A 27,592-nucleotide genomic window follows, 5' to 3' on the forward strand; every position below is an offset into this window, starting at 1 on the left:
GGTTTGAAGGGTTTCAGATTTGGGGAGTGAGGGGTGTCAGTGTTGGGGAGTGAGTGGTGTCAGTGTTGCTGGGTGAGGGGTTTCAGTATTGGCGAGTGAGGGGTGTCAGTGTTGGGGGGTGAGGGGTGTCAGTGTTGGGGAGTGAGGGGTGTCAGTGTTGGGGGTGAGGGGTGTCAGTGTTGGGGAGTGAGGGGTGTCAGTGTTGGGGGGTGAGGGGTGTCAGTGTTGGGGGGTGAGGGGTGTCAGTGTTGGGGAGTGAGGGGTGTCAGTATTGGGGAGTGAGGGGTGTCAGTGTTGGGGCTGAGGGGTGTCAGTGTTGGGGAGTGAGGGGTGTCAGTGTTGGGGAGTGAGGGGTGTCAGTGTTGGGGAGTGAGGGGTGTCAGTGTTGGGGAGTGAGGGGTGTCAGTGTTGGGGGGTGAGGGGTGTCAGTGTTGGGGAGTGAGGGGTGTCAGTGTTGGGGGTGAGGGGTGTCAGTGTTGGGGAGTGAGGGGTGTCAGTGTTGGAGGGTGAGGTTTGTCAGTTTTGGAGAGTATAGTGTGTCTGTGTTGGGGAGTGAGGGGTGTCTTTGTTGGGGAGTGAGGGGTGTCAGTGTTGGGGGGTGAGGGGTTTCAGTATTGGGGAGTGAGGGGTGTCAGTGTTGGGGAGTGAGGGGTGTCAGTGTTGGGGGGTGAGGGGTGTCAGTGTTGTGGGGTGAGGGGTGTCAGTATTGGGGAGTGAGGGGTGTCAGTGTTGGTGAGTGAGGGGTGTCAGTGTTGGGGAGTGAGGGGTGTCAGTGTTGGAGAGTGAGGGGTGTCAGTGTTGGGGAGTGAGGGGTGTCAGTGTTGCGGGGTGAGGGGTGTCAGTGTTGGGGGGTGAGGGGTGTCAGTGTTGGGGAGAGAGGGGTGTCAGTGTTGGGGAGTGAGGGGTGTCAGTGTTGGGGGGTGAGGGGTGTCAGTGTTGGGGGGTGAGGGGTGTCAGTGTTGGGGAGTGAGGGGTGTCAGTGTTGTGGGAGTGAGGGGTGTCAGTGTTGGGGGGTGAGGGGTGTCAGTGTTGGAGGGTGAGGGGTGTCAGTGTTGGGGAGTGAGGGGTGTCAGTTTTGGGGGTGAGGGGTGCCAGTGATGGGATGTGAGGGGTGTCAGTATTGTGGGGTGAGGGGTGTCAGTGTTGGGTTTTGAGGGGTGTCTGTTTTGGGGAGTGAGGGGTGTCAGTGTTGGGGAGTGAGGGGTGTCAGTGTTGGGGATTGTTGGTTGTCACTGTTGTGGGGTAAGGGTTGTCAGCATTGGTGAGTGAAGGGTGTCATTATTGGGCTGCGAGGGGTTTCAGTATTGGAGAGTGTGGTGTGTCAGTGTTTTTGGAGTGAGGGGTATCAGTGTTGGGGATGAGGGGTGTCAGTGTTGGGGGTGTGTGCTGTCAGTGTTGGGTGTTGACGGGTGTCAGTATTGGGGAGTGAGGGGTGTCATTGTTGGGCTGTGAGGGGTTTCAGTATTGGGGAGTGTGGTGTGTCAGTGTTGGGGAGTGAGGGGTGTCAGTGTTGGGGAGTGAGGGGTGTCAGTGTTGGGGAGTGAGGGGTGTCAGTGTTGGGGAGTGAGGGGTGTCAGTATTGGGGCTGAGGGGTGTCAGTGTTGGGGAGTGAGGGGTGTCAGTGTTGGGGAGTGAGGGGTGTCAGTGTTGGGGGTGAGGGGTGTCAGTGTTGGGGAGTGAGGGGTGTCAGTGTTGGGGAGTGAGGGGTGTCAGTGTTGGGGAGTGAGGGGTGTCAGTGTTGGGGGTGAGGGGTGTCAGTGTTGGGGAGTGAGGGGTGTCAGTGTTGGAGGGTGAGGTTTGTCAGTGTTGGAGGGTGAGGTGTGTCAGTGTTGGGGAGTGAGGGGTGTCAGTGTTGGGGAGTGAGGGGTGTCAGTGTTGCGGGGTGAGGGGTTTCAGTATTGGCGATTGAGGGGTGTCAGTGTTGGGGAGTGAGGGGTGTCAGTGTTGGGGGGTGAGGGGTGTCAGTGTTGTGGGGTGAGGGGTGTCAGTGTTGGGGAGTGAGGGGTGTCAGTATTGGTGAGTGAGGAGTGTCCGTGATGGGGAGTGAGGGGTGTCAGTGTTGGAGAGTGAGGGGTGTCAGTGTTGGGGAGAGTTGGGTGTCAGTGCTGGGTGTTGAGGTGTGTCAGTTTTGTGGGAGTGAGGGGTGTCAGTATTGGGGAGTGAGGGGTGTCAGTATTGCGGGGTGAGGGGTGTCAGTGTTGCGGGGTGAGGGGTGTCAGTGTTGGGGAGTGAGGGGTGTCAGTATTGGGGAGTGAGGGGTGTCAGTGTTGGGGGGTGAGGGGTGTCAGTGTTGGGGGTGTGGGGTGTCAGTGTTGGGTGGTGAGGGGTGTCAGTTTTGGGGAGTGAGGGGTGTCAGTGTTGGGGGTGAGGGGTGTCAGTGTTGGGGATGAGGGGTGTCAGTATTGGGAAGTGAGGGGTGTCAGTGTTGGGGAGTGAGGGGTGTCAGTGTTGGGGGGTGAGGGGTGTCAGTGTTGGGGAGTGAGGGGTGTCAGTGTTGGGGGTGAGGGGTGCCAGTGTTGGGATGTGAGCGGTGTCAGTTTTGGGGGGTGAGGGGTGTCAGTGTTGGGTTTTGAGGGGTGTCTGTTTTGGGGAATGAGGGGTGTCAGTGTTGGGTGTGAGGGGTGCCAGTATTGGGGAGTGTGGGTTGTCAGTGTTGTGGGTTAAGGCGTGTCAGTATTGGGGAGTGAGGGGTGTCAGTGTTGGGGGGTGAGGGGTGTCAGTATTGGGGAGTGAGGGGTGTCAGTGTTGGGGAGTGAGGGGTGTCAGTGTTGGGGAGTGAGGGGTGTCAGTGTTGGGGGTGAGGGGTGTCAGTGTTGGGTGTTGAGGGGTGTCAGTGTTGGGGAGTGAGGGGTGTCAGTGTTGGGTGAGTGAGGGGTGTCAGTGTTGGGGAGTGAGGGGTGTCAGTGTTGGGGGGTGAGGGGTGTCAGTGTTGTGGGGTGAGGGGTGTCAGTATTGGGGAGTGAGGGGTGTCAGTATTGGTGAGTGAGGAGTGTCAGTGTTGGGGAGTGAGGGGTGTCAGTGTTGGAGAGTGAGGGGTGTCTGTGTTGAGAAGAGTTGGGTGTCAGTGCTGGGTGGTGAGGGGTGTCAGTTTTGTGGGAGTGAGGGGTGTCAGTGTTGGGGGTGTGGGGTGTCAGTGTTGGGTGTTGAGGGGTGTCAGTGTTGGGGAGTGAGGGGTGTCAGTGTTGGGGAGTGAGGGGTGTCAGTGTTGGGGAGTGAGGGGTGTCAGTGTTGGGGAGTGAGGGGTGTCAGTGTTGGGGAGTGAGGGGTGTCAGTGTTGGGGGAGTGAGGGGTGTCAGTGTTGGGGAGTGAGGGGTGTCAGTATTGGGGCTGAGGGGTGTCAGTGCTGGGGAGTGAGGGGTGTCAGTGTTGGGGGGTGCGAGTGTCAATGTCGGGGGTTCAGGGGTGTCAGTATCAGGGACGTGGGGAGTCAATAGTGGGGGGTGAGGGGTGTCAGTGTTGGGAGAGTGAGGGGTGTCAGTGTTGGGGAGTGAGGGGTGTCAGTGTTGGGGAGTGAGGGGTGTCAGTGTTGGAGGGTGAGGTTTGTCAGTGTTGGAGAGTGAGGTGTGTCTGTGTTGGGGAGTGAGGGGTGTCAGTGTTGGGGAGTGAGGGGTGTCAGTGTTGGGGGGTGAGGGGTGTCAGTGTTGGGGAGTGAGGGGTGTCAGTGTTGGGGAGTGAGGGGTGTCAGTGTTGGGGGGTGAGGGGTGTCAGTGTTGTGGGGTGAGGGGTGTCAGTATTGGGGAGTGAGGGGTGTCAGTGTTGGTGAGTGAGGGGTGTCCGTGTTGGGGAGTGAGGGGTGTCAGTGTTGGGGAGTGAGGGGTGTCAGTGTTGGGGAGAGTTGGGTGTCAGTGCTGGGGGTTGAGGTTGTCAGTTTTGTGGGAGTGAGGGGTGTCAGTGTTGGGGAGTGAGGGGTGTCAGTATTGGGGGGTGAGGGGTGTCAGTGTTGGGGGGTGAGGGGTGTCAGTGTTGGGGAGTGAGGGGTGTCAGTGTTGGGGAGTGAGGGGTGTCAGTATTGGGGGGTGAGGGGTGTCAGTGTTGGTGGTGTGCGGTGTCAGTGTTGGGTGGTGAGGGGTGTCAGTTTTGTTGAGTGAGTGGTGGCAGTGTTGGGGAGTGAGGGGTGTCAGTGTTGGGAGTGAGGGGTGTCAGTATTGAGAAGTGAGGGGTGTCAGTGTTGGGGGGTGAGGGGTGTCAGTGTTGGGTGTTGAGGGGTGTCAGTGTTGGGGAGTGAGGGGTGTCAGTGTTGGGGAGTGAGGGGTGTCAGTGTTGGGATGTGAGCGGTGTCAGTATTGTGGGGTGAGGGGTGTCAGTGTTGGTTTTTGAGGGGTGTCTGTTTTGGGAAGTGAGGGGTGTGAGTGTTGGGGGTGAGGGGTGTCAGTGTTGGGGAGTGAGGGGTGTCAGTGTTGTGGGGTGAGGGGTGTCAGTGTTGGGGAGTGAGGGGTGTCAGTGTTGGGGAGTGAGGGGTGTCAGTATTGGGGAGTGAGGTGTGACAGTGTTGGGGAGTGAGGGGTGTCAGTGTTGGGGAGTGAGGGGTGTCAGTGTTGGGGGTGAGGGGTGTCAGTGTTGGGTATTGAGGGGTGTCAGTGTTGGGGAGTGAGGGGTTTCAGTGTTGGGTGAGTGAGGGGTGTCAGTGTTGGGGAGTGAGGGGTGTCAGTGTTGGGGGGTGAGGGGTGTCAGTGTTGTGGGGTGAGGGGTGTCAGTATTGGGGAGTGAGGGGTGTCAGTATTGGTGAGTGAGGAGTGTCAGTGTTGGGGAGTGAGGGGTGTCAGTGTTGGAGAGTGAGGGGTGTCAGTGTTGGGGAGAGTTGGGTGTCAGTGCTGGGGGGTGAGGGGTGTCAGTGTTGTGGGAGTGAGGGGTGTCAGTGTTGGGGAGTGAGGGGTGTCAGTGTTGGGGAGTGAGGGGTGTCAGTGTTGGGGAGTGAGGGGTGTCAGTGTTGGGGGGTGAGTGGTGTCAGTGTTGGGGGGTGAGGGGTGTCAGTGTTGGGGAGTGAGGGGTGTCAGTGTTGGTGTTGTGCGGTGTCAGTGTTGGGGGGTGAGGGGTGTCAGTGTTGGGGAGTGAGGGGTGTCAGTGTTGGGGGTGAGGGGTGTCAGTGTTGGGATGTGAGCGGTGTCAGTTTTGGGGGGTGAGGAGTGTCAGTGTTGGGTTTTGAGGGGTGTCTGTTTTGGAAAGTGAGGGGTGTGAGTGTTGGGGGTGACGGGTGCCAGTGTTGGTGACTGTTGGTTGTCAGTGTTGTGGGGAAGGGTTGTCAGCATTGGGGACTGTGCTGTGTCAGTGTTGGGGAGTGAGGGGTGTCAGTGTTGGGGATGAGGGGTGTCAGTGTTGGGGGTGTGTGGTGTCAGTGTTGGGTGTTGAGGGGTGTCAGTTTTGGGGAGTGAGGGGTGTCAGTGTTGGGTGAGTGAGGGGTGTCAGTGTTGGGGAGTGAGGGGTGTCAGTGTTGGGGGGTGAGGGGTGTCAGTGTTGTGGGGTGAGGGGTGTCAGTATTGGGGAGTGAGGGGTGTCAGTATTGGTGAGTGAGGAGTGTCAGTGTTGGGGAGTGAGGGGTGTCAGTGTTGGGGATTGAGGGGTGTCAGTGTTGGGAAGAGTTGGGTGTCAGTGTTGGGTGGTGAGGGGTGTCAGTGTTGGGGAGTGAGGGGTGTCAGTGTTGGGGAGTGAGGGGTGTCAGTGTTGGGGAGTGAGGGGTGTCAGTGTTGGGGAGTGAGGGGTGTCAGTATTGGGGGGTGAGGGGTGTCAGTGTTGCGGGGTGAGGGGTGTCAGTGTTGGGGAGTGAGGGGTGTCAGTGTTGGTGGTGTGCGGTGTCAGTGTTGGGGGGTGAGGGGTGTCAGTTTTGGGGAGTGAGGGGTGTCAGTGTTGGGGGTGAGGGGTGCCAGTGTTGGGATGTGAGCGGTGTCAGTTTTGGGGGGTGAGGAGTGTCAGTGTTGGGTTTTGAGGGGTGTCTGTTTTGGGAATGAGGGGTGTCAGTGTTGGGTGTGAGGGGTGCCAGTGTTGGGGAGTGTGGGTTGTCAGTGTTGTGGGGAAGGGTTGTCAGCATTGGGGAGTGTGGTGTGTCAGTGTTGGGGAGTGAGGGGTGTCAGTGTTGGGGAGTGAGGGGTGTCAGTGTTGGGGGTGTGTGGTGTCAGTGTTGGGTGTTGAGGGGTGTCAGTTTTGGGGAGTGAGGGGTGTCAGTGTTGGGTGAGTGAGGGGTGTCAGTGTTGGGGAGTGAGGGGTGTCAGTGTTGGGGAGGTGAGGGGTGTCAGTGTTGGGGAGTGAGGGGTGTCAGTGTTGGGGGGTGAGAGTGTCAGTGTCGGGGGGTCAGGGGTGTCAGTATCAGGGACTGAGGGGAGTCAATGTTGGGGGGTGAGGGGTGTCAGTGTTGGGGAGTGAGGGGTGTCAGTGCTGGGGCTGAGGGGTATCAGTGTTGGGGAGTGAGGGGTGTCAGTGTTGGAGGGTGAGGTTTGTCAGTGTTGGGGAGTGAGGGGTGTCTGTGTTGGGGAGTGAGGGGTGTCAGTGTTGGGGAGTGAGGGGTGTCAGTGTTGGAGTGTGAGGTTTGTCAGTGTTGGGGAGTGAGGGGTGTCAGTGTTGGGGAGTGAGGGGTGTCAGTGTTGGGGAGTGAGGGGTGTCAGTGTTGGGGAGTGAGGGGTGTCAGTGTTGGGGGTGTGAGGGTTGTCGGTGTTGGGGGAGTGATGGGTGTCAGTGTTGGGGGTGAGGGTTGTCAGCGTCTATGAGTGAGAGGTCTCAGTGTTGGGTGGTGAGGGGTGTCGATATTAGAGAGTGAGGGGTTTCAGTGTTGGGGAGTGAGGGGTGTCAGTGTTGGGGGGTGAGGGGTGTCAGTGTTGGGGAGTGAGTGGTGTCAGTGTTGGGGGGTGAGGGGTGTCAGTGTTGGGGGTGTGGGGTGTCAGTGTTGGGGGGTGAGGGGTGTCAGTATTGGGGAGTGAGGGGTGTCAGTGTTGGGGTGAGGGGTGTCAGTGTTGGGGAGTGTGGGTTGTCAGTGTTGTGGGGTAATGGGTGTCAGTATTGGGGAGTGAGGGGTGTCATTGTTGGGGTGTGAAGGGTTTCAGAATTGGGGAGTGAGGGGTGTCAGTGTTGGCGGGTGAGGGGTGTCAGTGTTGGGGAGTGAGGGGTGTCAGTGTTGGGGGGTGAGGGGTGTCAGTGTTGGGGAGAGATGGGTGTCAGTGTTGGGGGTGTGGGGTGTCAGTGTTGGGGAGTGAGGGGTGTCAGTGTTGGGGGGTGAGGGGTGTCAGTATTGTGGGGTGAGGGGTGTCAGTATTGGGGAGTGAGGGGTGTCAGTATTGGTGAGTGAGGAGTGTCAGTGTTGGGGAGTGAGGGGTGTCAGTGTTGGGGAGAGTTGGGTGTCAGTGCTGGGGGGTGAGGGTTGTCAGTTTTGTGGGAGTGAGGGGTGTCAGTGTTGGGGAGTGAGGGGTGTCATTATTGGGGAGTGAGGGGTGTCAGTGTTGGGGAGTGAGGGGTGTCAGTGTTGGGGATGAGGGGTGTCAGTATTGGGGAGTGAGGGGTGTCAGTATTGGGGAGTGAGGGGTGTCAGTGTTGGGGGTGTGCGGTGTCAGTGTTGGGGGGTGAGGGGTGTCAGTTTTGGGGAGTGAGAGGTGTCAGTGTTGGGGGTTAGGGGTGCCAGTGATGGGATGTGAGCGGTGTCAGTATTGAGAGGTGAGGGGTGTCAGTGTTGGGTTTTGAGGGGTGTCTGTTTTGGGGAGTGAGGGGTGTCAGTGTTGGGGGTGAGGGGTGCCAGTGTTGGGGAGTGTGGGTTGTCAGTGTTGTGGGTTAAGGCGTGTCAGTATTGGGGAGTGAGGGGTGTCAGTGTTGGGGTGTGAGGGGTGTCAGTGTTGGGGAGTGAGGTGTGTCAGTGTTGGGGAGTGAGGGGTGTCAGTGTTGGGGAGTGAGGGGTGTCAGTGTTGGGGAGTGAGGGGTGTCAGTGTTGGGGAGTGAGGGGTGTCAGTGTTGGGGATGAGGGGTGTCAGTGTTGGGGAGTGAGGGGTGTCAGTGTTGGGGGGTGAGAGTGTCACTGTCGGGGGTCAGGGATGTCAGTATCAGGGACGTGGGGAGTCAATAGTGGGGGGTGAGGGGTGTCAGTGTTGGGGAGTGAGGGGTGTCAGTGCTGGGGGTGAGGGGTATCAGTGTTGGGGAGTGAGGGGTGTCAGTGTTGGTGGGTCAGGTTTGTCAGTGTTGGAGGGTGAGGTTTGTCAGTGTTGGGGAGTGAGGGGTGTCAGTGTTGGGGGTGAGGGGTGTCAGTGTTGGGGATTGAGGGGTGTCAGTATTGGGGAGTGAGGGGTGTCAGTGTTGCGGGGTGAGGGGTGTCAGTGTTGGGGAGTGAGGGGTGTCAGTGTTGGGGGGTGAGGGGTGTCAGTGTTGGGGAGTGAGGGGTGTCAGTATTGGGGGGTGAGGGGTGTCAGTGTTGGGGAGTGAGGGGTGTCAGTATTGGGGAGTGAGGGGTGTCAGTATTGGTGAGTGAGGGGTGTCAGTGTTGGGGAGTGAGGGGTGTCAGTGTTGGGGATTGAGGGGTGTCAGTGTTGGGGAGTGAGGGGTGTCAGTGTTGGGGGGTGAGGGGTGTCAGTGTTGTGGGGTGAGGGGTGTCAGTATTGGGGAGTGAGGGGTGTCAGTATTGGTGAGTGAGGAGTGTCAGTGTTGGGGAGTGAGGGGTGTCAGTGTTGGGGAGTGAGGGGTGTCAGTGTTGGGTGAGTGAGGGGTGTCAGTGTTGGGGAGTGAGGGGTGTCAGTGTTGGGGAGTGAGGGGTGTCAGTGTTGGGGAGTGAGGGGTGTCAGTGTTGTGGGAGTGAGGGGTGTCAGTGTTGGGGGGTGAGGGGTGTCAGTGTTGGGGGGTGTGCGGTGTCAGTGTTGGGGGTGAGGGGTGTCAGTGTTGGGGGGTGAGGGGTGTCAGTGTTGGGGGGTGAGGGGTGTCAGTGTTGGGGAGTGAGGGGTGTCAGTGTTGTGGGAGTGAGGGGTGTCAGTGTTGGGGGGTGAGGGGTGTCAGTGTTGGTGAGTGAGGGGTGTCAGTGTTGGGGGTGAGGGGTGTCAGTATTGCGGGGTGAGGGGTGTCAGTGTTGGGGGGTGAGGGGTGTCAGTGTTGGGGAGTGAGGGGTGTCAGTGTTGTGGGAGTGAGGGGTGTCAGTATTGGGGAGTGAGGGGTGTCAGTATTGGGGGGTGAGGGGTGTCAGTGTTGGGGGGTGAGGGGTGTCAGTGTTGGGGATGAGGGGTGTCAGTATTGGGAAGTGAGGGGTGTCAGTATTGGGGGGTGAGGGGTGTCAGTGTTGGGGGTGTGTGGTGTCAGTGTTGGGTGTTGACGGGTGTCAGTTTTGGGGAGTGAGGGGTGTCAGTGTTGGGTGAGTGAGGGGTGTCAGTGTTGGGGAGTGAGGGGTGTCAGTGTTGGGGGGTGAGGGGTGTCAGTATTGGGGAGTGAGGCGTGTCAGTATTGGTGAGTGAGGAGTGTCCGTGATGGGGAGTGAGGGGTGTCAGTGTTGGAGAGTGAGGGGTGTCTGTGTTGAGAAGAGTTGGGTGTCAGTGCTGGGTGGTGAGGGGTGTCAGTTTTGTGGGAGTGAGGGGTGTCAGTGTTGGGGGTGTGTGCTGTCAGTGTTGGGTGTTGACGGGTGTCAGTATTGGGGAGTGAGGGGTGTCATTGTTGGGCTGTGAGGGGTTTCAGTATTGGGGAGTGAGGTGTGTCAGTGTTGGGGAGTGAGGGGTGTCAGTGTTGGGGAGTGAGGGGTGTCAGTGTTGGGGAGTGAGGGGTGTCAGTGTTGGGGAGTGAGGGGTGTCAGTATTGGGAACTGAGGGGTGTCAGTGCTGGGGAGTGAGGGGTGTCAGTGTTGGGGGGTGCGAGTGTTACTGTCGGGGGTCAGGGATGTCAGTATCAGGGACGTGGGGAGTCAATAGTGGGGGGTGAGGGGTGTCAGTGTTGGGGAGTGAGGGGTGTCAGTGCTGGGGGTGAGGGGTATCAGTGTTGGGGAGTGAGGGGTGTCAGTGTTGGAGGGTGAGGTTTGTCAGTTTTGGAGAGTAAAGTGTGTCTGTGTTGGGGAGTGAGGGGTGTCTTTGTTGGGGAGTGAGGGGTGTCAGTGTTGGGGGGTGAGGGGTGTCAGTGTTGGGGAGTGAGGGGTGTCAGTGTTGGGGAGTGAGGGGTGTCAGTGTTGGGGGGTGAGGGGTGTCAGTGTTGTGGGGTGAGGGGTGTCGGTATTGGGGAGTGAGGCGTGTCAGTATTGGTGAGTGAGGAGTGTCCGTGATGGGGAGTGAGGGGTGTCAGTGTTGGAGAGTGAGGGGTGTCAGTGCTGGGTGTTGAGGTGTGTCAGTTTTGTGGGAGTGAGGGGTGTCAGTATTGGGGAGTGTGGGGTGTCAGTATTGCGGGGTGAGTGGTGTCAGTGTTGCGGGGTGAGGGGTGTCAGTGTTGGGGATGAGGGGTGTCAGTATTGGGAAGTGAGGAGTGTCAGTATTGGGGGGTGAGGGGTGTCAGTGTTGGTGGTGTGCGGTGTCAGTGTTGGGTGGTGAGGGGTGTCAGTTTTGTTGAGTGAGTGGTGGCAGTGTTGGGGGTTAGGGGAGCCAGTGATGGGATGTGAGCGGTGTCAGTATTGAGAAGTGAGGGGTGTCAGTATTGGGGGGTGAGGTGTGTCAGTGTTGGGTGGTGAGGGGAGTCAATTTTGGGGAGTGAGGGGTGTCAGTGTTGGGGGTTAGGGGTGTCAGTGTTGGGATGTGAGCGGTGTCAGTATTGTGGGGTGAGGGGTGTCAGTGTTGGTTTTTGAGGTGTGTCTGTTTTGGGAAGTGAGGGGTGTGAGTGTTGGGGGTGATGGGTGCCAGTGTTGGGGAGTGAGGGTTGTCAGTGTTGTGGGGTGAGGGGTGTCAGTGTTGGGGAGTGAGGGGTGTCAGTGTTGGGGAGTGAGGGGTGTCAGTATTGGGGAGTGAGGTGTGTCAGTGTTGGGGAGTGAGGGGTGTCAGTGTTGGGGATGAGGGGTGTCAGTGTTGGGGGTGTGTGGTGTCAGTGTTGGGTGTTGAGGGGTGTCAGTTTTGGGGAGTGAGGGGTGTCAGTGTTGGGTGAGTGAGGGGTGTCAGTGTTGGGGAGTGAGGGGTGTCAGTGTTGGGGGGTGAGGGGTGTCAGTGTTGTGGAGTGAGGGGTGTCAGTATTGGGGAGTGAGGGGTGTCAGTATTGGTGAGTGAGGAGTGTCAGTGTTGGGGAGTGAGGGGTGTCAGTGTTGGGGAGTGAGGGGTGTCTGTGTTGAGAAGAGTTGGGTGTCAGTGCTGGGTGGTGAGGGGTGTCAGTTTTGTGGGAGTGAGGGGTGTCAGTGTTGGGGAGTGAGGGGTGTCAGTGTTGGGGAGTGAGGGGTGTCAGTGTTGGGGAGTGAGGGGTGTCAGTATTGCGGGGTGAGGGGTGTCAGTGTTGGGGGGTGAGGGGTGTCAGTGTTGGGGGTGAGGGGTGTCAGTGTTGGTGTTGTGCGGTGTCAGTGTTGGGGGGTGAGGGGTGTCAGTTTTGGGGAGTGAGGGGTGTCAGTGTTGGGGGTGAGGGGTGCCAGTGTTGGGATGTGAGCGGTGTCAGTTTTGGGGGGTGAGGGGTGTCAGTGTTGGGTTTTGAGGGGTGTCTGTTTTGGGGAAGTGAGGGGTGTGAGTGTTGGGGGTGAGGGGTGCCAGTGTTGGTGACTGTTGGTTGTCAGTGTTGTGGGGAAGGGTTGTCAGCATTGGGGACTGTGCTGTGTCAGTGTTGGGGAGTGAGGGGTGTCAGTGTTGGGGATGAGGGGTGTCAGTGTTGGGGGTGTGTGCTGTCAGTGTTGGGTGTTGACGGGTGTCAGTTTTGGGGAGTGAGGGGTGTCAGTGTTGGGTGAGTGAAGGGTGTCAGTGTTGGGGAGTGAGGGGTGTCAGTTTTGGGGGGTGAGGGGTGTCAGTGTTGTGGGTTGAGGGGTGTCGGTATTGGGGAGTGAGGCGTGTCAGTATTGGTGAGTGAAGAGTGTCCGTGATGGGGAGTGAGGGGTGTCAGTGTTGGAGAGTGAGGGGTGTCTGTGTTGAGAAGAGTTGGGTGTCAGTGCTGGGTGGTGAGGGGTGTCAGTTTTGTGGGAGTGAGGGGTGTCAGTATTGGGGAGTGAGGGGTGTCAGTGTTGGGTGAGTGAAGGGTGTCAGTGTTGGGGAGTGAGGGGTGTCAGTATTGCGGGGTGAGTGGTGTCAGTGTTGCGGGGTGAGGAGTGTCAGTATTGGGGGTGCGGGGTGTCAGTGTTGGTGTTGTGCGGTGTCAGTGTTGGGGGGTGAGGGGTGTCAGTTTTGGGGAGTGAGTGGTGTCAGTGTTGGGGGTTAGGGGAGCCAGTGATGGGATGTGAGCGGTGTCAGTATTGCGGGGTGAGGGGTGTCAGGGTTGGGTTTTGAGGGGTGTCTGTTTTGGAAAGTGAGGGGTGTGAGTGTTGGGGGTGACGGGTGCCAGTGTTGGTGACTGTTGGTTGTCAGTGTTGTGGGGAAGGGTTGTCAGCATTGGGGACTGTGCTGTGTCAGTGTTGGGGAGTGAGGGGTGTCAGTGTTGGGGAGTGAGGGGTGTCAGTGTTGGGGAGTGTGGGGTGTCAGTGTTGGGTGTTGACGGGTGTCAGTTTTGGGGAGTGAGGGGTGTCAGTGTTGGGTGAGTGAAGGGTGTCAGTGTTGGGGAGTGAGGGGTGTCAGTATTGGGGCTGAGGGGTGTCAGTGTTGTTGAGTGAGGGGTGTCAGTGTTGGGGGGTGAGAGTGTCAGTGTCGGGGGGTCAGGGGTGTCAGTATCAGGGACTGAGGGGAGTCAATGTTGGGGGGTGAGGGGTGTCAGTGTTGGGGAGTGAGGGGTGTCAGTGCTGGGGGTGAGGGGTATCAGTGTTGGGGAGTGAGGGGTGTCAGTGTTGGAGGGTGAGGTTTGTCAGTGTTGGGGAGTGAGGGGTGTCTGTGTTGGGGAGTGAGGGGTGTCTTTGTTGGGGAGTGAGGGGTGTCAGTGTTGGAGTGTGAGGTTTGTCAGTGTTGGGGAGTGAAGGGTGTCAGTGTTGGGGAGTGAGGGGTGTCTTTGTTGGGGAGTGAGGGGTGTCTGTGTTGGGGAGTGAAGGGGGCCAGAGTTGGGGGTGTGAGGGTTGTCGGTGTTGGGGGAGTGATGGGTGTTAGTGTTGGGGGTGAGTGTTGTCAGTGTCTATGAGTGAGAGGTGTCAGTGTTGGGGGGTGAGGGGTGTCGATATTACAGAGTGAGGGGTGTCAGTGTTGGGGAGTGAGGGGTGTCAGTGTTGGGGATGAGGGGTGTCAGTATTGGGACGTGAGTGGTGTCAGTATTGCGGGGTGAGGGGTGTCAGTGTTTGGGGTTAGCGGTGTCAGTGTTGCGGGGTGAGGGGTGTCAGTATTGGGGAGTGAGGGGTGTCAGTGTTGGGGTGAGGGGTGCCAGTGTTGGGGAGTGTGGGTTGTAAGTGTTGTGGGGTAATGGGTGTCAGTATTGGGGAGTGAGGGGTGTCATTGTTGGGGTGTGAAGGGTTTCAGAATTGGGGAGTGAGGGGTGTCAGTGTTGGCGGGTAAGGGTTGTCAGTGTTGGGGAGTGAGGGGTGTCAGTGTTGGGGAGTGAGTGGTGTCAGTGTTGCTGGGTGAGGGGTTTCAGTATTGGCGATTGAGGGGTGTCAGTGTTGTGGGGTGAGGGGTGTCAGTGTTGGGGAGTGATGGGTGTCGGTGTTGGGGGTGTGGGGTGTCAGTTTTGGGAAGTGAGGGGTGTCAGTGTTGAGGGGTGAGCGGTGTCAGTATTGTGGGGTGAGGGGTGTCGGTATTGGGGAGTGAGGCGTGTCAGTATTGGTGAGTGAGGAGTGTCCGTGATGGGAAGTGAGGGGTGTCAGTGTTGGGGAGAGTTGGGTGTCAGTGCTGGGGTGTGAGGGTGTCAATTTTGTGGGAGTGAGGGGTGTCAGTGTTGGGGAGTGAGGGGTGTCAGTATTGGGGGGTGAGGGGTGTCAGTGTTGGGGGGTGAGGGGTGTCAGTGTTGGGGATGAGGGGTGTCAGTATTGGGAAGTGAGGGGTGTCAGTATTGGGGGGTGAGGGGTGTCAGTGTTGGTGGTGTGCGGTGTCAGTGTTGGGGGGTGAGGGGTGTCAGTTTTGGGGAGTGAGAGGTGTCAGTGTTGGGGGTTAGGGGTGCCAGTGATGGGATGTGAGCGGTGTCAGTATTGAGGGGTGAGGCATGTCAGTGTTGGGTTTTGAGGGGTGTCTGTTTTGGGGAGTGAGGGGTGTGAGTGTTGGGGGTGAGGGGTGCCAGTGTTGGGGAGTGTGGGTTGTCAGTGTTGTGGATAAGGGGTGTCAGTATTGGGGAGTGAGGGGTGTCATTGTTGGGCTGTGAGGGGTTTCAGTATTGGGGAGTGTGGTGTGTCAGTGTTGGGGAGTGAGGGGTGTCAGTGTTGGGGATGAGGGGTGTCAGTGTTGGGGGAGTGAAGGGTGTCAGTGTTGGGGAGTGAGGGGTGTCAGTATTGGGGCTGAGGGGTGTCAGTGCTGGGGAGTGAGGGGTGTCAGTGTTGGGGGGTGAGAGTGTTACTGTCGGGGGTCAGGGATGTCAGTATCAGGGACGTGGGGAGTCAATAGTGGGGGGTGAGGGGTGTCAGTGTTGGGGAGTGAGGGGTGTCAGTGTTGGGGGTGAGGGGTGTCAGTGTTGGGGAGTGAGGGGTGTCAGTGTTGGAGGGTGAGGTTTGTCAGTTTTGGAGAGTAAAGTGTGTCTTTGTTGGGGAGTGAGGGGTGTCAGTGTTGGGGGGTGAGGGGTTTCAGTATTGGCGATTGAGGGGTGTCAGTATTGGGGAGTGAGGGGTGACAGTATTGCGGGGTGAGTGGTGTCAGTGTTGGGCAGTGAGGGGTGACAGTATTGCGGGGTGAGTGGTGTCAGTATTGGGGTGTGAGGGGTGACAGTATTGCGGGGTGAGTGGTGTCAGTGTTGGGGATGAGGGGTGTCAGTATTGGGGAGTGAGGGGTGTCAGTATTGGTGAGTGAGGAGTGTCAGTGTTGGGGAGTGAGGGGTGTCAGTGTTGGGGATTGAGGGGTGTCAGTATTGGGGAGTGAGGGGTGTCAGTGTTGGGGGGTGAGGGGTGTCAGTGTTGTGGGGTGAGGGGTGTCAGTATTGGGGAGTGAGGCGTGTCGGTATTGGTGAGTGAGGAGTGTCAGTGTTGGGGATGAGGGGTGTCAGTGTTGGGGATGAGGGGTGTCAGTATTGGGAGTGAGGGGTGTCAGTATTGCGGGGTGAGTGGTGTCAGTGTTGGGGGGTGAGGGGTGTCAGTGTTGGGGATGAGGGGTGTCAGTGTTGTGGGAGTGAGGGGTGTCAGTATTGGGGGGTGAGGGGTGTCAGTGTTGGTGGTGTGCGGTGTCAGTGTTGGGGGTGAGGGGTGTCAGTATTGCGGGGTGAGTGGTGTCAGTGTTGGGGGGTGAGGGGTGTCAGTGTTGGGGATGAGGGGTGTCAGTGTTGTGGGAGTGAGGGGTGTCAGTATTGGGGGGTGAGGGGTGTCAGTGTTGGTGGTGAGGGGTGTCAGTGTTGGGGAGTGAGGGGTGTCAGTATTGCGGGGTGAGTGGTGTCAGTGTTGGGGGGTGAGGGGTGTCAGTGTTGGGGATGAGGGGTGTCAGTGTTGTGGGAGTGAGGGGTGTCAGTATTGGGGAGTGAGGGGTGTCAGTATTGCGGGGTGAGGAGTGTCAGTGTTGCGGGGTGAGGGTGTCAGTGTTGGGGATGAGGGGTGTTAGTATTGGGAAGTGAGGGGTGTCAGTATTGGGGGGTGAGTGGTGTAAGTGTTGGGGGTGTGTGCTGTCAGTGTTGTGTGTTGACGGGTGTCAGTTTTGGGGAGTGAGGGGTGTCAGTGTTGGGGAGTGAGGGGTGTCAGTGTTGGGGAGTGAGGGGTGTCAGTGTTGGGGGGTGAGGGGTGTCGGTATTGGGGAGTGAGGCGTGTCAGTATTGGTGAGTGAGGAGTGTCCGTGATGGGGAGTGAGGGGTGTCAGTGTTGGAGAGTGAGGGGTGTCTGTTTTGAGGAGAGTTGGGTGTCAGTGCTGGGTGGTGAGGGGTGTCAGTTTTGTGGGAGTGAGGGGTGTCAGTAGTGGGGAGTGAGGGGTGTCAGTATTGCGGGGTGAGGGGTGTCAGGGTTGGGTTTTGAGGGGTGTCTGTTTTGGGAAGTGAGGGGTGTGAGTGTTGGGGGTGACGGGTGCCAGTGTTGGGGAGTGTTGGTTGTCAGTGTTGTGGGGTAAGGGTTGTCAGCATTGGGGAGTGAGGGGTGTCATTGTTGGGCTGTGAGGGGTTTCAGTATTGGGGAGTGTGGTGTGTCAGTGTTGGGGAGTGAGGGGTGTCAGTGTTGGGGAGTGACGGGTATCAGTTTTGGGGAGTGAGGGGTGTCAGTGTTGGGGATGAGGGGTGTCAGTGTTGGGGGTGTGTGCTGTCAGTGTTGGGTGTTGACGGGTGTCAGTTTTGGGGAGTGAGGGGTGTCAGTGTTGGGTGAGTGAAGGGTGTCAGTGTTGGGGAGTGAGGGGTGTCAGTATTGGGGCTGAGGGGTGTCAGTGTTGTTGAGTGAGGGGTATCAGTGTTGGGGGGTGAGAGTGTCAGTGTCGTGGGGTCAGGGATGTCAGTATCAGGGACTGAGGGGAGTCAATGTTGGTGGGTTAGGGGTGTCTGTGTTGGGGAGTGAGGGGTGTCAGTGCTGGGGCTGAGGGGTATCAGTGTTGGAGGGTGAGGGGTGTCAGTGTTGGAGGGTGAGGGGTGTCAGTGTTGGGGAGTGAGGGGTGTCAGTGTTGGGGAGTGAGGGGTGTCAGTGTTGGGGCTGAGGGGTGTCAGTGTTGGGGAGTGAGGGGTGTCAGTGTTGGAGGGTGAGGTTTGTCAGTGTTGGGGAGTGAAGGGTGTCTGTGTTGGAGGGTGAGGTTTGTCAGTGTTGGGGAGTGAAGGGTGTCTGTGTTGGGGAGTGAGGGGTGTCTTTGTTGGGGAGTGAGGGGTGTCTGTGTTGGGGAGTGAGGGGTGCCAGTGTTGGGGGTGTGAGGGTTGTCGGTGTTGGGGGAGTGATGGGTGTCAGTGTTGGGGGTGAGGGTTGTCAGCGTCTATGAGTGAGAGGTCTCAGTGTTGGGGGGTGAGGGGTGTCGATATTAGAGAGTGAGGGGTGTCAGTGTTGGGGAGTGAGGGGTGTCAGTGTTGGGGATGAGGGGTGTCAGTATTGGGAAGTGAGTGGGGTCAGTATTGGGGGGTGAGGTGTGTCAGTGTTGGGGGTGTGCGGTGTCAGTGTTGGGGGGTGAGGGGTGTCAGTATTGCGGAGTGAGGGGTGTCAGTGTTGGGGGTGAGGGGTGCCAGTATTGGGGAGTGTGGGTTGTCAGTGTTGTGGGTTAAGGCGTGTCAGTATTGGGGAGTGAGGTGTATCAGTGTTGGCGGGTAAGGGTTGTCAGTGTTGGGGTGTGAAGGGTTTCAGTATTGGGGAGTGAGGGGTGTCAGTGTTGGGGAGTGAGTGGTGTCAGTGTTGCTGGGTGAGGGGTTTCAGTATTGGCGATTGAGGGGTGTCAGTGTTGTGGGGTGAGGGGTGTCAGTGTTGGGGAGTGATGGGTGTCAGTGTTGGGGGTGTGGGGTGTCAGTGTTGGGGAGTGAGGGGTGTCAGTGTTGGGGGGTGAGGGGTGTCAGTGTTGTGGGGTGAGGGGTGTCGGTATTGGGGAGTGAGGCGTGTCAGTATTGGTGAGTGAGGAGTGTCCGTGATGGGAAGTGAGGGGTATCAGTGTTGGGGAGAGTTGGGTGTCAGTGCTGGGGTGTGAGGGTGTCAATTTTGTGGGAGTGAGGGGTGTCAGTGTTGGGGAGTGAGGGGTGTCAGTATTGCGGGGTGAGGGGTGTCAGTGTTGGGGGTGAGGGGTGTCAGTGTTGGGTGGATGAGGGGTCTCAGTATTAGGAAGTGAGGGGTGTCAGTATTGGGGGGTGAGGGGTGTCAGTGTTGGGGGTGTGCGGTGTCAGTGTTGGGGGGTGAGGGGTGTCAGTTTTGGGGAGTGAGGGGTGTCAGTGTTGGGGGTGAGGGGTGCCAGTGTTGGGATGTGAGCGGTGTCAGTTTTGGGGGGTGAGGAGTGTCAGTGTTGGGTTTTGAGGGGTGTCTGTTTTGGGGAATGAGGGGTGTCAGTGTTGGGTGTGAGGGGTGCCAGTATTGGGGAGTGTGGGTTGTCAGTGTTGTGGGTTAAGGCGTGTCAGTATTGGGGAGTGAGGGGTGTCATTGTTGGGCTGTGAGGGGTTTCAGTATTGGGGAGTGTGGTGTGTCAGTGTTGGGGAGTGAGGGGTGTCAGTGTTGGGGATGAGGGGTGTCAGTGTTGGGGGAGTGAAGGGTGTCAGTGTTGGGGAGTGAGGGGTGTCAGTATTGGGGCTGAGGGGTGTCAGTGTTGGGGAGTGAGGGGTGTCAGTGTTGGGGGGTGAGAGTGTCACTGTCGGGGGTCAGGGATGTCAGTATCAGGGACGTGAGGAGTCAATAGTGGGGGGTGAGGGGTGTCAGTGTTGGGGAGTGAGGGGTGTCAGTGCTGGGGGTGAGGGGTATCAGTGTTGGGGAGTGAGGGGTGTCAGTGTTGGAGGGTGAGGTTTGTCAGTTTTGGAGAGTAAAGTGTGTCTTTGTTGGGGAGTGAGGGGTGTCAGTGTTGCGGGGTGAGGGGTTTCAGTATTGGCGATTGAGGGGTGTCAGTATTGGGGAGTGAGGGGTGTCAGTATTGCGGGGTGAGTGGTGTCAGTGTTGGGCAGTGAGGGGTGACAGTATTGCGGGGTGAGGGGTGTCAGTGTTGGGGTGTGAGGGGTGTCAGTATTGGGGAGAGACGGGTGTCAGTGTTGTCGGGTAAGGGGTGTCAGCATTGGGGATTGAGGTGTTTCAGTGTTGGGGAGTGAGGAGCGTCAGTTTTTAGGGTGGTGAGGGGTGTCTGTATTAGGGAATGAGGGGTTTCAGTGTTGGGAAGTGAGGGGTGTCAGTGTTGGGGGGTGAGGGGTGTCGGTATTAGGGAGTGAGGGGTGTCAGTGTTGGGGAGTGAGGGGTGTCAGTGTTGGGCGGTGAGGGGTGTCAGTGTTGGAGAGTGAGGGGTGTCAGTGTTGGGGAGAGTGGGGTGTCAGTGTTGGGGGGTGAGGGGTGTCAGTGTTGTGGGAGTGATGTGTGTCAGTGTTGGAGGGTGAGGTTTGTCAGTGTTGGGGGGTGAGGTGTGTCACTGTTGGCGGTTTGGGGTGTCAGTGTTGGGGCTGAGGGGTGTCAGTATTTGGAACTGAGGCGTGTCAGTATTGGGGGTGTGGGGTGTCAGTGTTGGGGGTGTGCGGTGTCAGTGTTGGAGGGTGAGGTTTGTCAGTGTTGGGGAGTGAGGGGTGTCAGTTTTAGGGGGTGAGGGGTGTCTGTATTGGGGAGTGAGGGCTGTCAGTTTTAGGGGGTGAGGGGTGTCTGTATTGGGGAGTGGGGAGTGAGGGGTGTCAGTGTTGGGAGGTGAGGGGTGTCAGTATTGAGGAGTGAGGGGTTTCAGTGTTGGGGAGTGAGGGGTGTCAGTGTTGGGGTTGTGAGTGGTGTCATTGTTGGGGGAGTGCTGGGTGTCAGTGTTGGGGGAGAGGGTATTCAGTGTTTATGAGTGAGGGGTGCCAGTGTTGGGAAGTGAGCGGTGTCAGTATTGGGCGGTGAGGGGTGTCAGTGTTGGGGTGTGAGGGGTGTCAGTATTGGGGAGAGACGGTTGTCAGTGTTGTCGGGTAAGGGGTGTCAGCATTGGGGATTGAGGTGTTTCAGTGTTGGGGAGTGAGGAGCGTCAGTTTTGAGGGGGGTGAGGGGTGTCTGTATTAGGGAATGAGGGGTTTCAGTGTTTGGAAGTGTGGGGTGTCAGTGTTGGGGAGTGAGGGGTGTCAGTATTGGGGAGGAGGGGTGTCAGTGTTGGGGAGTGAGAGGTGTCAGTATTGGGGAGTAAGGGGTGTAAATGTTGGGTGTGATAGGTTTCAGTATTAGGGAGTGAGGGGTTTCAGTGTTGGGGAGTGAGGCGCGTCAGTGTAGGGGAGTGAGGGGTGTCGGTGTTGGGGAGTGAGGGTTGTCAGTGTTGTGGGGTGAGGGGTGTCTGTATTAGGGAGTGAGGGGTGTCAGTTTTGGGGAGTGAGGGGTGTCAATGTTGGGTGAGTGAGGGGTGTCAGTGTTGGGGAGTGAGGGGTGTCACTGTTGGAGAGTGAGTGGAGTCAGTGTCGGCGGGTGAGGGGTGTCAGTATCAGGGAGTGAGGGGAGTCAGTGTTGGTGGTGTGAGTGGTGTCAGTGCTGCGGGGTGAGGGGTCTCAGTGTTGGGGAGTGATGAGTGTCAGTGTTGGGGGAGGGGGGTGTCAGTATCGGGGAGTATGTGGTGTCAGTGCTGGGCGTGAGAATTATCAGTGTTGTGAAGTGAGGTGTGTCAGAGTTGGGGTTGTGAGGGGTGTCAGTGTTGCGGGTTGAGGGGTGTCGGTATTAGGGAGTTAGGGGTGTTAGTGTTGGGGGGTGAGGGGTGTCAGTGATGGGGTGAGAGGTGTCAGTGTTGGGTGTTGAGGGGTGTCGGTTTTGGGGAGTGAGGGGTGTCAGTGTTGGGGAGTGAGGGGTGTCAGTGTTGGGGAGTGAGGGGTGTCAGTGTTGGAGGGTGAGGTTTGTCAGTGTTGGGGTGTGATGGGTGTCTGTGTTGGGGAGTGAGGGGTGTCTGTGTTGGGGAGTGAGGTGTGCCAGTGTTAGGGGGTGAGAGTGTCAGGGGGTCAGGGGTGTCAGTATCAAGAACTGAGTGCAGTTAATGTTGGGGGGAGATGTGTGTCAGTGTTGGGGAGTGAGGGTTGTCAGTGCTGGGGGTCAGGGGTATCAGTGTTGGGGAGTGAGGGGTGCCAGTGTTGGGGGTGTGAGGGTTGTCAGTGTTGGGGGAGTGATGGGTGTCAGTGTTGGGAGTGAGTGTTGTCAGTGTCTATGAGTGAAGAGGTGTCAGTGTTGGGAGGTGAGGGGTGTCGATATTAGAGAGTGAGGGGTGTCAGTGCTGGGGAGTGAGGGGTGTCATTATTGGGGAGTGATGTGTGTCAGTGCTGGGGAGCGAGGGGTGTCAGTGATGGGGATGAGGGGTGTCAGTTTTGAGAAGTGAGGGGTGTCAGTATTGGGGGGTGAGGGGTGTCAGTGTTGGGTGGTGAGGGGTGTCAGTGTTGGGGGGTGAGGGGTGTCAGTATTGGGGGGTGAGGAGTGTCAGTGTTGGGTTTTGAGGGGTGTCTGTTTTGGGGAGTGAGGGGTGTGAGTGTTGGGGGTGAGGGGTGCCAGTGTTGGGGAGTGTGGGTTGTCAGTGTTGTGGGTTAAGGGGTGTCAGTATTGGGGAGTGAGGGGTGTCATTGTTGGGGTGTGAGGGGTTTCAGTATTGGGGAGTGAGGTGTGTCAGTGTTGGCGGGTAAGGGTTGTCAGTGTTGGGGAGTGAGGGGTGTCAGTGTTGGGGAGTGGGTGGTGTCAGTGTTGAGGTGCTGAGGGGTGTCAGTTTTGGGGAGTGAGTGGTGTCAGTGTTGGGTGAGTGAATGGTGTCAGTGTTGGGGAGTGAGGGGTGTCAGTATTGGGGCTGAGGGGTGTCAGTATTGAGAAGTGAAGGGTGTCAGTATTGGGGGGTGAGGGGTGTCAGTGTTGGGGATGGGTGGTGTCAGTGTTGAGGTGTTGTGGGGTGTCAGTTTTGAGGAGTGAGGGGTGTCAGTGTTGTGTGAGTGAATGTTGTCAGTGTTGGGGAGTGAGGGGTGTCAGTATTGGGGCTGACGGGTGTCAGTGTTGGAGGGTGAGGGGTGTCAGTGTTGGGGGGTGAGGGGTGTCAGTGTTGTGGGAGTGAGGGGTGTCAGTGTTGGGGAGTGAGGGGTGTCAGTATTGAGAAGTGAGGGGTGTCAGTATTGGGGGGTGAGGGGTGTCAGTGTTGGGGGTGTGCGGTGTCAGTGTTGGAGGGTGAGGTTTGTCAGTGTTGGGGAGTGAGGGGTGTCTGTGTTGGGGAGTGAGGGGTGTCAGTGTTGGCGGGGTGAGGGGTGTCAGTATTGGAGGAGTGATGGGTATCAGTGTTGGGGGTGAGGGTTGTCAGTGTCTATGAGTGAGGGGTGTAAGTGTTGTGGGGTGAGGGGTGTCGGTATTAAGGAGTGAGGGGTGTCAGTATCGGGCAGTGTGGGGTGTCAGTGTTGGGGGGTGAGTGGTGTTAGTGTTGGGGATGAGGGGTGTCAGTGTTGGGTGTGTGTGGTGTCAGTGTTGGGTGTTGAGGGGTGTCAGTATTGGGGCTGAGGGGTGTCAGTGTTGGGAGTGAGGGGTGTCAGTGTTGGGGAGTGAGGGGTGTCAGTGTTGGTGGGTGAGAGTGTCAGTGTCGGGGGGTCAGGGGTGTCAGTATCAGGGTCTGAGGGGACTCAATGTTGGTGGGTGAGGGGTGTCAGTGTTGGGCTGTGAGGGTTGTCAGTGCTGGGGGTGATAGGTATCAGTGTTGGGGAGTGAGGGATGTCAGTGTTGGAGGGTGAGGTTTGTCAGTGTTGGGGAGTGAAGGGTGTCAGTGTTGGGGGCTGAGGGGTGTCAGTGTTGGAGAGTGAGGGGTGTCAGTGTTGGGGAGAGCTGGGTGCCAGTGTTGGGGTGTGAGGGGTGTCAGTATTGAGAAGTGAAGGGTGTCAGTATTGGGGGGTGAGGGGTGTCAGTGTTGGGGATGGGTGGTGTCAGTGTTGAGGTGTTGTGGGGTGTCAGTTTTGAGGAGTGAGGGGTGTCAGTGTTGTGTGAGTGAATGTTGTCAGTGTTGGGGAGGGAGGGGTGTCAGTATTGGGGGTGAGGGGTGTCAGTGTTGGACGGTGAGGGGTGTCAGTGTTGGGGAGTGAGGGGTGTCAGTATTGGGGCTGACGGGTGTCAGTGTTGGAGGGTGAGGGGTGTCAGTGTTGGGGGGTGAGGGGTGTCAGTGTTGTGGGAGTGAGGGGTGTCAGTGTTGGGGAGTGAGGGGTGTCAGTATTGGGGAGTGAGGGGTGTCAGTATTGGGGGATGAGGGGTGTCAGTGTTGGGGGTGAGGGGTGTCAGTGTTGGTGGGTGAGGTTTGTCAGTGTTGGGGAGTGAGGGGTGTCAGTGTTGGGGAGTGAGGGGTGTCAGTGTTGGGGGGTGAGGGGTGTCAGTATTGGGGAGTGAGGGGTGTCAGTGTTGGGGAGTGTGGTGTGTCAGTGTTGGGGGATGACGGGTGTCAGCGTTGGGGATGAGGGGTGTCAGTGTTGGGGGTGTGTGGTGTCAGTGTTGGGTGTTGAGGGGTGTCAGTGTTGGGGAGTGAGGGGTGTCAGTGTTGGGGAGTGAGGGGTGTCAGTGTTGGGGGTGTGAGTGGTGTCAGTGCTGCGGGGTGAGGGGTATCAGTGTTGGGGAGTGATGAGTGTCAGTGTTGGGGGGTGAGGGGTGTCAGTATCGGGGAGTGTGTGGTGTCAGTGCTGGGGGTGATAGGTATCAGTGTTGGGGAGTGAGGTGTGTCAGTGTTGGCGGGTAAGGGTTGTCAGTGTTGGGGAGTGAGGGGTGTCAGTGTTGGGGATGGGTGGTGTCAGTGTTGAGGTGTTGAGGGGTGTCAGTTTTGGGGAGTGAGTGGTGTCAGTGTTGGGTGAGTGAATGGTGTCAGTGTTGGGGAGTGAGGGGTGTCAGTATTGGGGCTGAGGGGTGTCAGTGTTGGAGGGTGAGGGGTGTCAGTGTTGGGGGGTGAGGGGTGTCATTATTGGGGAGTGATGTGTGTCAGTGTTGCGGGGTGAGGGGTGTCAGTGTTGGGGTTGAGGGGTGTCAGTATTGAGAAGTGAAGGGTGTCAGTATTGGGGGGTGAGGGGTGTCAGTGTTGGGGATGGGTGGTGTCAGTGTTGAGGTGTTGTGGGGTGTCAGTTTTGAGGAGTGAGGGGTGTCAGTGTTGTGTGAGTGAATGTTGTCAGTGTTGGGGAGGGAGGGGTGTCAGTATTGGGGCTGAGGGGTGTCAGTGTTGGACGGTGAGGGGTGTCAGTGTTGGGGAGTGAGGGGTGTCAGTATTGGGGCTGACGGGTGTCAGTGTTGGAGGGTGAGGGGTGTCAGTGTTGGGGGGTGAGGGGTGTCAGTGTTGTGGGAGTGAGGGGTGTCCGTGTTGGGGAGTGAGGGGTGTCAGTATTGAGAAGTGAAGGGTGTCAGTATTGGGGGGTGAGGGGTGTTAGTGTTGGGGGTGTGCGGTGTCAGTGTTGGATGGTGAGGTTTGTCAGTGTTGGGGAGTGAGGGCTGTCTGTGTTGGGGAGTGAGAGGTGTCAGTGTTGCGGGGCTGCGGGGTGTCAGTATTGGGGAGTGAGGAGTGTCAGTGTTGGGGAGTGAGGGGTGTCAGTGTTGGGGGTTGAGGGGTGTCAGTGTTGGGGATGAGGGGTGTCAGTGTTGGGGGTGTGTGGTGTCAGTGTTGGGTGTTGAGGGGTGTCAGTGTTGGGGAGTGAGGGGTGTCAGTGTTGGGGCTGAGGGGTGTCAGTGTTGGGAGTGTGAGTGGTATCAGTGCTGTGGGGTGAGGGGTATCAGTGTTGGGGAGTGATGAGTGTCAGTGTTGGGGAGTGAGGGGTGTCAGTATCGGGGAGTGTGTGGTGTCAGTCCTGGGGCTGAGTGGTATCAGTGTTGTGAAGTGAGGTGTGTCAGTGTTGGAGGGTGAGGTTTGTCAGTGTTGGGGAGTGAGGGGTGTCTGTTTTGGGGAGTGAGGGTTGTCAGTGTTGGGGGCTGAGGGATGTCAGTATTGGAGGAGTGATGGGTATCTGTGTTGGGGGTGAGGATTGTCAGTGTTTATGAGTGAGGGGTGTAAGTGTTGGCGGGTGAGGGGTGTCGGTATTAGGGAGTGAGGCGTGTCAGTATTGGGGAGTGAGGTGTGTCTGTATTGTGGGGTGAGGGGTGTCAGTATTGGGGAGTGAGGAGTGTCTGTGTTGGGGAGTGAGGGATGTCAGTGTTGGGGAGTGAGGTGTGTCTGTTTTGTGGGGTGAGGGGTGAGGGGTGTCACTATTGGGGAGTGAGGAGTGTCAGTGTAGGGGAGTGAGGATCGTCAGTATCGGGGTGTGAGGGGTGTCAGTGTTGAGGGGAGATGGGTGTCAGTGTTGGAGTGAGGGGTGTCAGTATTAGGGAGTGAGGGATTTCAGTTTTGGGGGTGAGGGGTGCCAGTGTTGGGAAGTGAGCGGTATCAGTATTGGGCGATGAGGGGTGTCAGTGTTGGGGTGTGAGTGGTGTCAGTATTGGGGAGTGACGGGTGTCAGTGTTGTGGGGTAAGGGGTGTCAGTGTTGGGGAGTGAGGGGTGTCAGTGTTGGGGAGTGAGGGGTGTCAGTGTTGGGGGGTGAGGGGTGTCAGCATTGGGGATTGAGGGGTTTCAGTGTTGGGAAGTGTGGGGTGTCAGTATTAGGGAGTGAGGGGTGTCAGTGTTGGGGAGTGAGGGGTGTCAGTATTGGAGAGTGAAGGGTGTCACTGTTGGGTAGTGAGGGGTGTCAGTGTTGTGGGGTGAGGGTTGTCTGTATTAGGGAGTGAGGGGTTTCAGTGTTGGGGGGTGAGGGGTGTCAGTGTTGGGGTGTGAGGGGTGTCAGTGTTGGGGAGTGAGGGGTGTCAGTATTGGGGAGTGAGGGGTGTCAGTGTTGGGTAGTGAGGGGTTTCAGTGTTGGGGTGTGAGGGGTGTCAGTGTTGGGGAGTGAGGGGTGTCAGTATTGGAGAGTGAAGGGTGTCACTGTTGGGTAGTGAGGGGTGTCAGTGTTGTGGGGTGAGGGTTGTCTGTATTAGGGAGTGAGGGGTTTCAGTGTTGGGGAGTGAGGGGTGTCAGTGTTGGGGTGTGAGGGGTGTCAGTGTTGGGGGGTGAGGGGTGTCAGTGTTGGGGGGTGAGGGGTGTCAGTGTTGGGGAGTGAGGGGTGTCAGTATTGGAGAGTGAAGGGTGTCACTGTTGGGTAGTGAGGGGTGTCAGTGTTGTGGGGTGAGGGTTGTCTGTATTAGGGAGTGAGGGTTGTCTGTATTAGGGAGTGAGGGGTTTCAGTGTTGGGGAGTGAGGGGTATCAGTGTTGGGGTGTGAGGGGTGTCAGTGTTGGGGGGTGAGGGGTGTCAGTGTTGGGGTGTGAGGGGTGTCAGTGTTGGGGAGTGAGGGGTGTCAGTGTTGGGGTGTGAGGGGTGTCAGTGTTGGGGGGTGAGGGGTGTCAGTGTTGGGGGGTGAGGGGTTTCAGTGTTGGGGCGTGAGGGGTGTCAGTGTTGGGGGGTGAGGGGTGTCAGTGTTGGGGGGTGAGGGGTGTCAGTGTTGGGGAGTGAGGGGTGTCAGTATTGGAGAGTGAAGGGTGTCACTGTTGGGTAGTGAGGGGTGTCAGTGTTGTGGGGTGAGGGTTGTCTGTATTAGGGAGTGAGGGGTTTCAGTGTTGGGGTGTGAGGGGTGTCAGTGTCGGGGAGTGAGGAGTGTGAATGTTGGCAAGTGAGTGAATGAGTGTCACAGAGTGAGATGATTTGGTATCAGTGAGTGAGGGGTGACAGTGTTGGGGAGTGAGGGGTGTCAGTGTTGGGGGGTGAGGGGTGTCAGTACTAGGGAGTGAGGGATTTCAGTGTTGTGGGGTAAGGGGTGTCAGTGTTGGGGGTGATGGGTGCCTGTGTTGGGAAGTGAGCGGTGTCAGTATTGGGGGGTGTGGGGTGTCAGTGTTGGGGAGTGAGGGGTGCCAGTGTTGGGGAGTGAAGGGTGTCAGTGTTGAGGGGTGAGGGGTTTCTGTATTAGGGAGTGAGGGGTGTCAGTGTTGAGGAGTGAGCGGTTTCTGAATTAGGGTGTGAGGGATGTCAGTGTTGGGGAGTGAGGGGTGTCAGTGTTGGGGGTGAGGGGTGTCAGAGTTGGGGGTGAGGGGTTTCTGTATTAGGGAGTGAGGGGTGTCAGTGTTGGGGAGTGAGGGGTGTCAGTGTTGGGGGGTGAGGGGTGTCAGTGTTGGGGAGTGAAGGGTGTCAGTGTTGGGGGGTGAGGGGTGTCAGTGTTGTGGAGTGAGGGGTGTCAGTGTCGAGGAGTGAGGTGTGTGAATGTTGGCAAGTGAGTGAATGAGTGTCACGGAGTGAAATGATTCGGTGTCAGTGAGTGAGGAGTGACAGTGTTGGTCTGTGAGCAGTGTCAGTGTCAGGGACTGAGTTGTGTCAGTGTTTCGATGTGTGAGTGTCAGTGTTCGGTACAGTCCATACCGCTGTGAAAATGAAATCACCCACCTGTGTTTGACCGGATGATCTCTGTCCCAACTGTCTGCCCTAACAGATCATACTGGTTCAATCGTGATCCATCCTCGGCCACCACTACTGAGTTGCCCTGTCCGTGAGTCCACACGTACATCACCTCCGAGTTGGTGTAGGCATCTGTTGAAACAGATCAGTGTCGTGAAATGCTGGTTGCCCACAAAATGTGGGACACTCCCATGAGCCGTGCAGCGAGCAGATTGCAGCTTCAGTGTAGTTCCAGGCACCCTGCAGGACATCCCACTTCACTGACCCATGAAGAACTTCCACTCCCTCAGTAAGGATGTCATCATGAAGCTGCTGGGAGATTTAGCTCTCGCGATCTAAGGACCAAATGGCTGCCACTTCTAGACTTGCCATCCTGACTGGGATGTAGCAATTTGATCTAGTCATCCAGATTCTGACTGAAGGTTTTCATCCGAAAGGATACCTCTTTTCTACCCCTCCAATGATGCTGCCCAACCTGCCGATCATTTACTAGTTTATTTGAGATAAGTGGGTTGTATCAGTCCCTCAGCCTTCATTTTTATCTTCAGCATAAATGAAGAACTGTATGGGAACTGTACACT

General features: G+C 57.8%; 1 protein-coding gene across 2 annotated transcripts in view; it reads right to left on the minus strand.

Annotated features, from left to right (window-relative positions):
- Nucleotides 1-27,592, minus strand: part of LOC134352930 (gamma-aminobutyric acid receptor subunit alpha-3-like) — a 351,194-nt gene that overhangs the window by 37,435 nt on the left and 286,167 nt on the right. For both annotated transcript variants that reach the window (XM_063060567.1, XM_063060565.1), the window contains exon 7: nt 27,000-27,143. In XM_063060567.1, coding sequence (XP_062916637.1) covers nt 27,000-27,143 — 144 coding nt within the window. The remainder of the gene's footprint in view (nt 1-26,999; nt 27,144-27,592) is intronic.

The sequence above is a fragment of the Mobula hypostoma genome, chromosome 10 (genome assembly GCF_963921235.1).
Source record: "Mobula hypostoma chromosome 10, sMobHyp1.1, whole genome shotgun sequence".
NCBI classification, from domain to species: Eukaryota; Metazoa; Chordata; class Chondrichthyes; order Myliobatiformes; family Myliobatidae; genus Mobula; species Mobula hypostoma.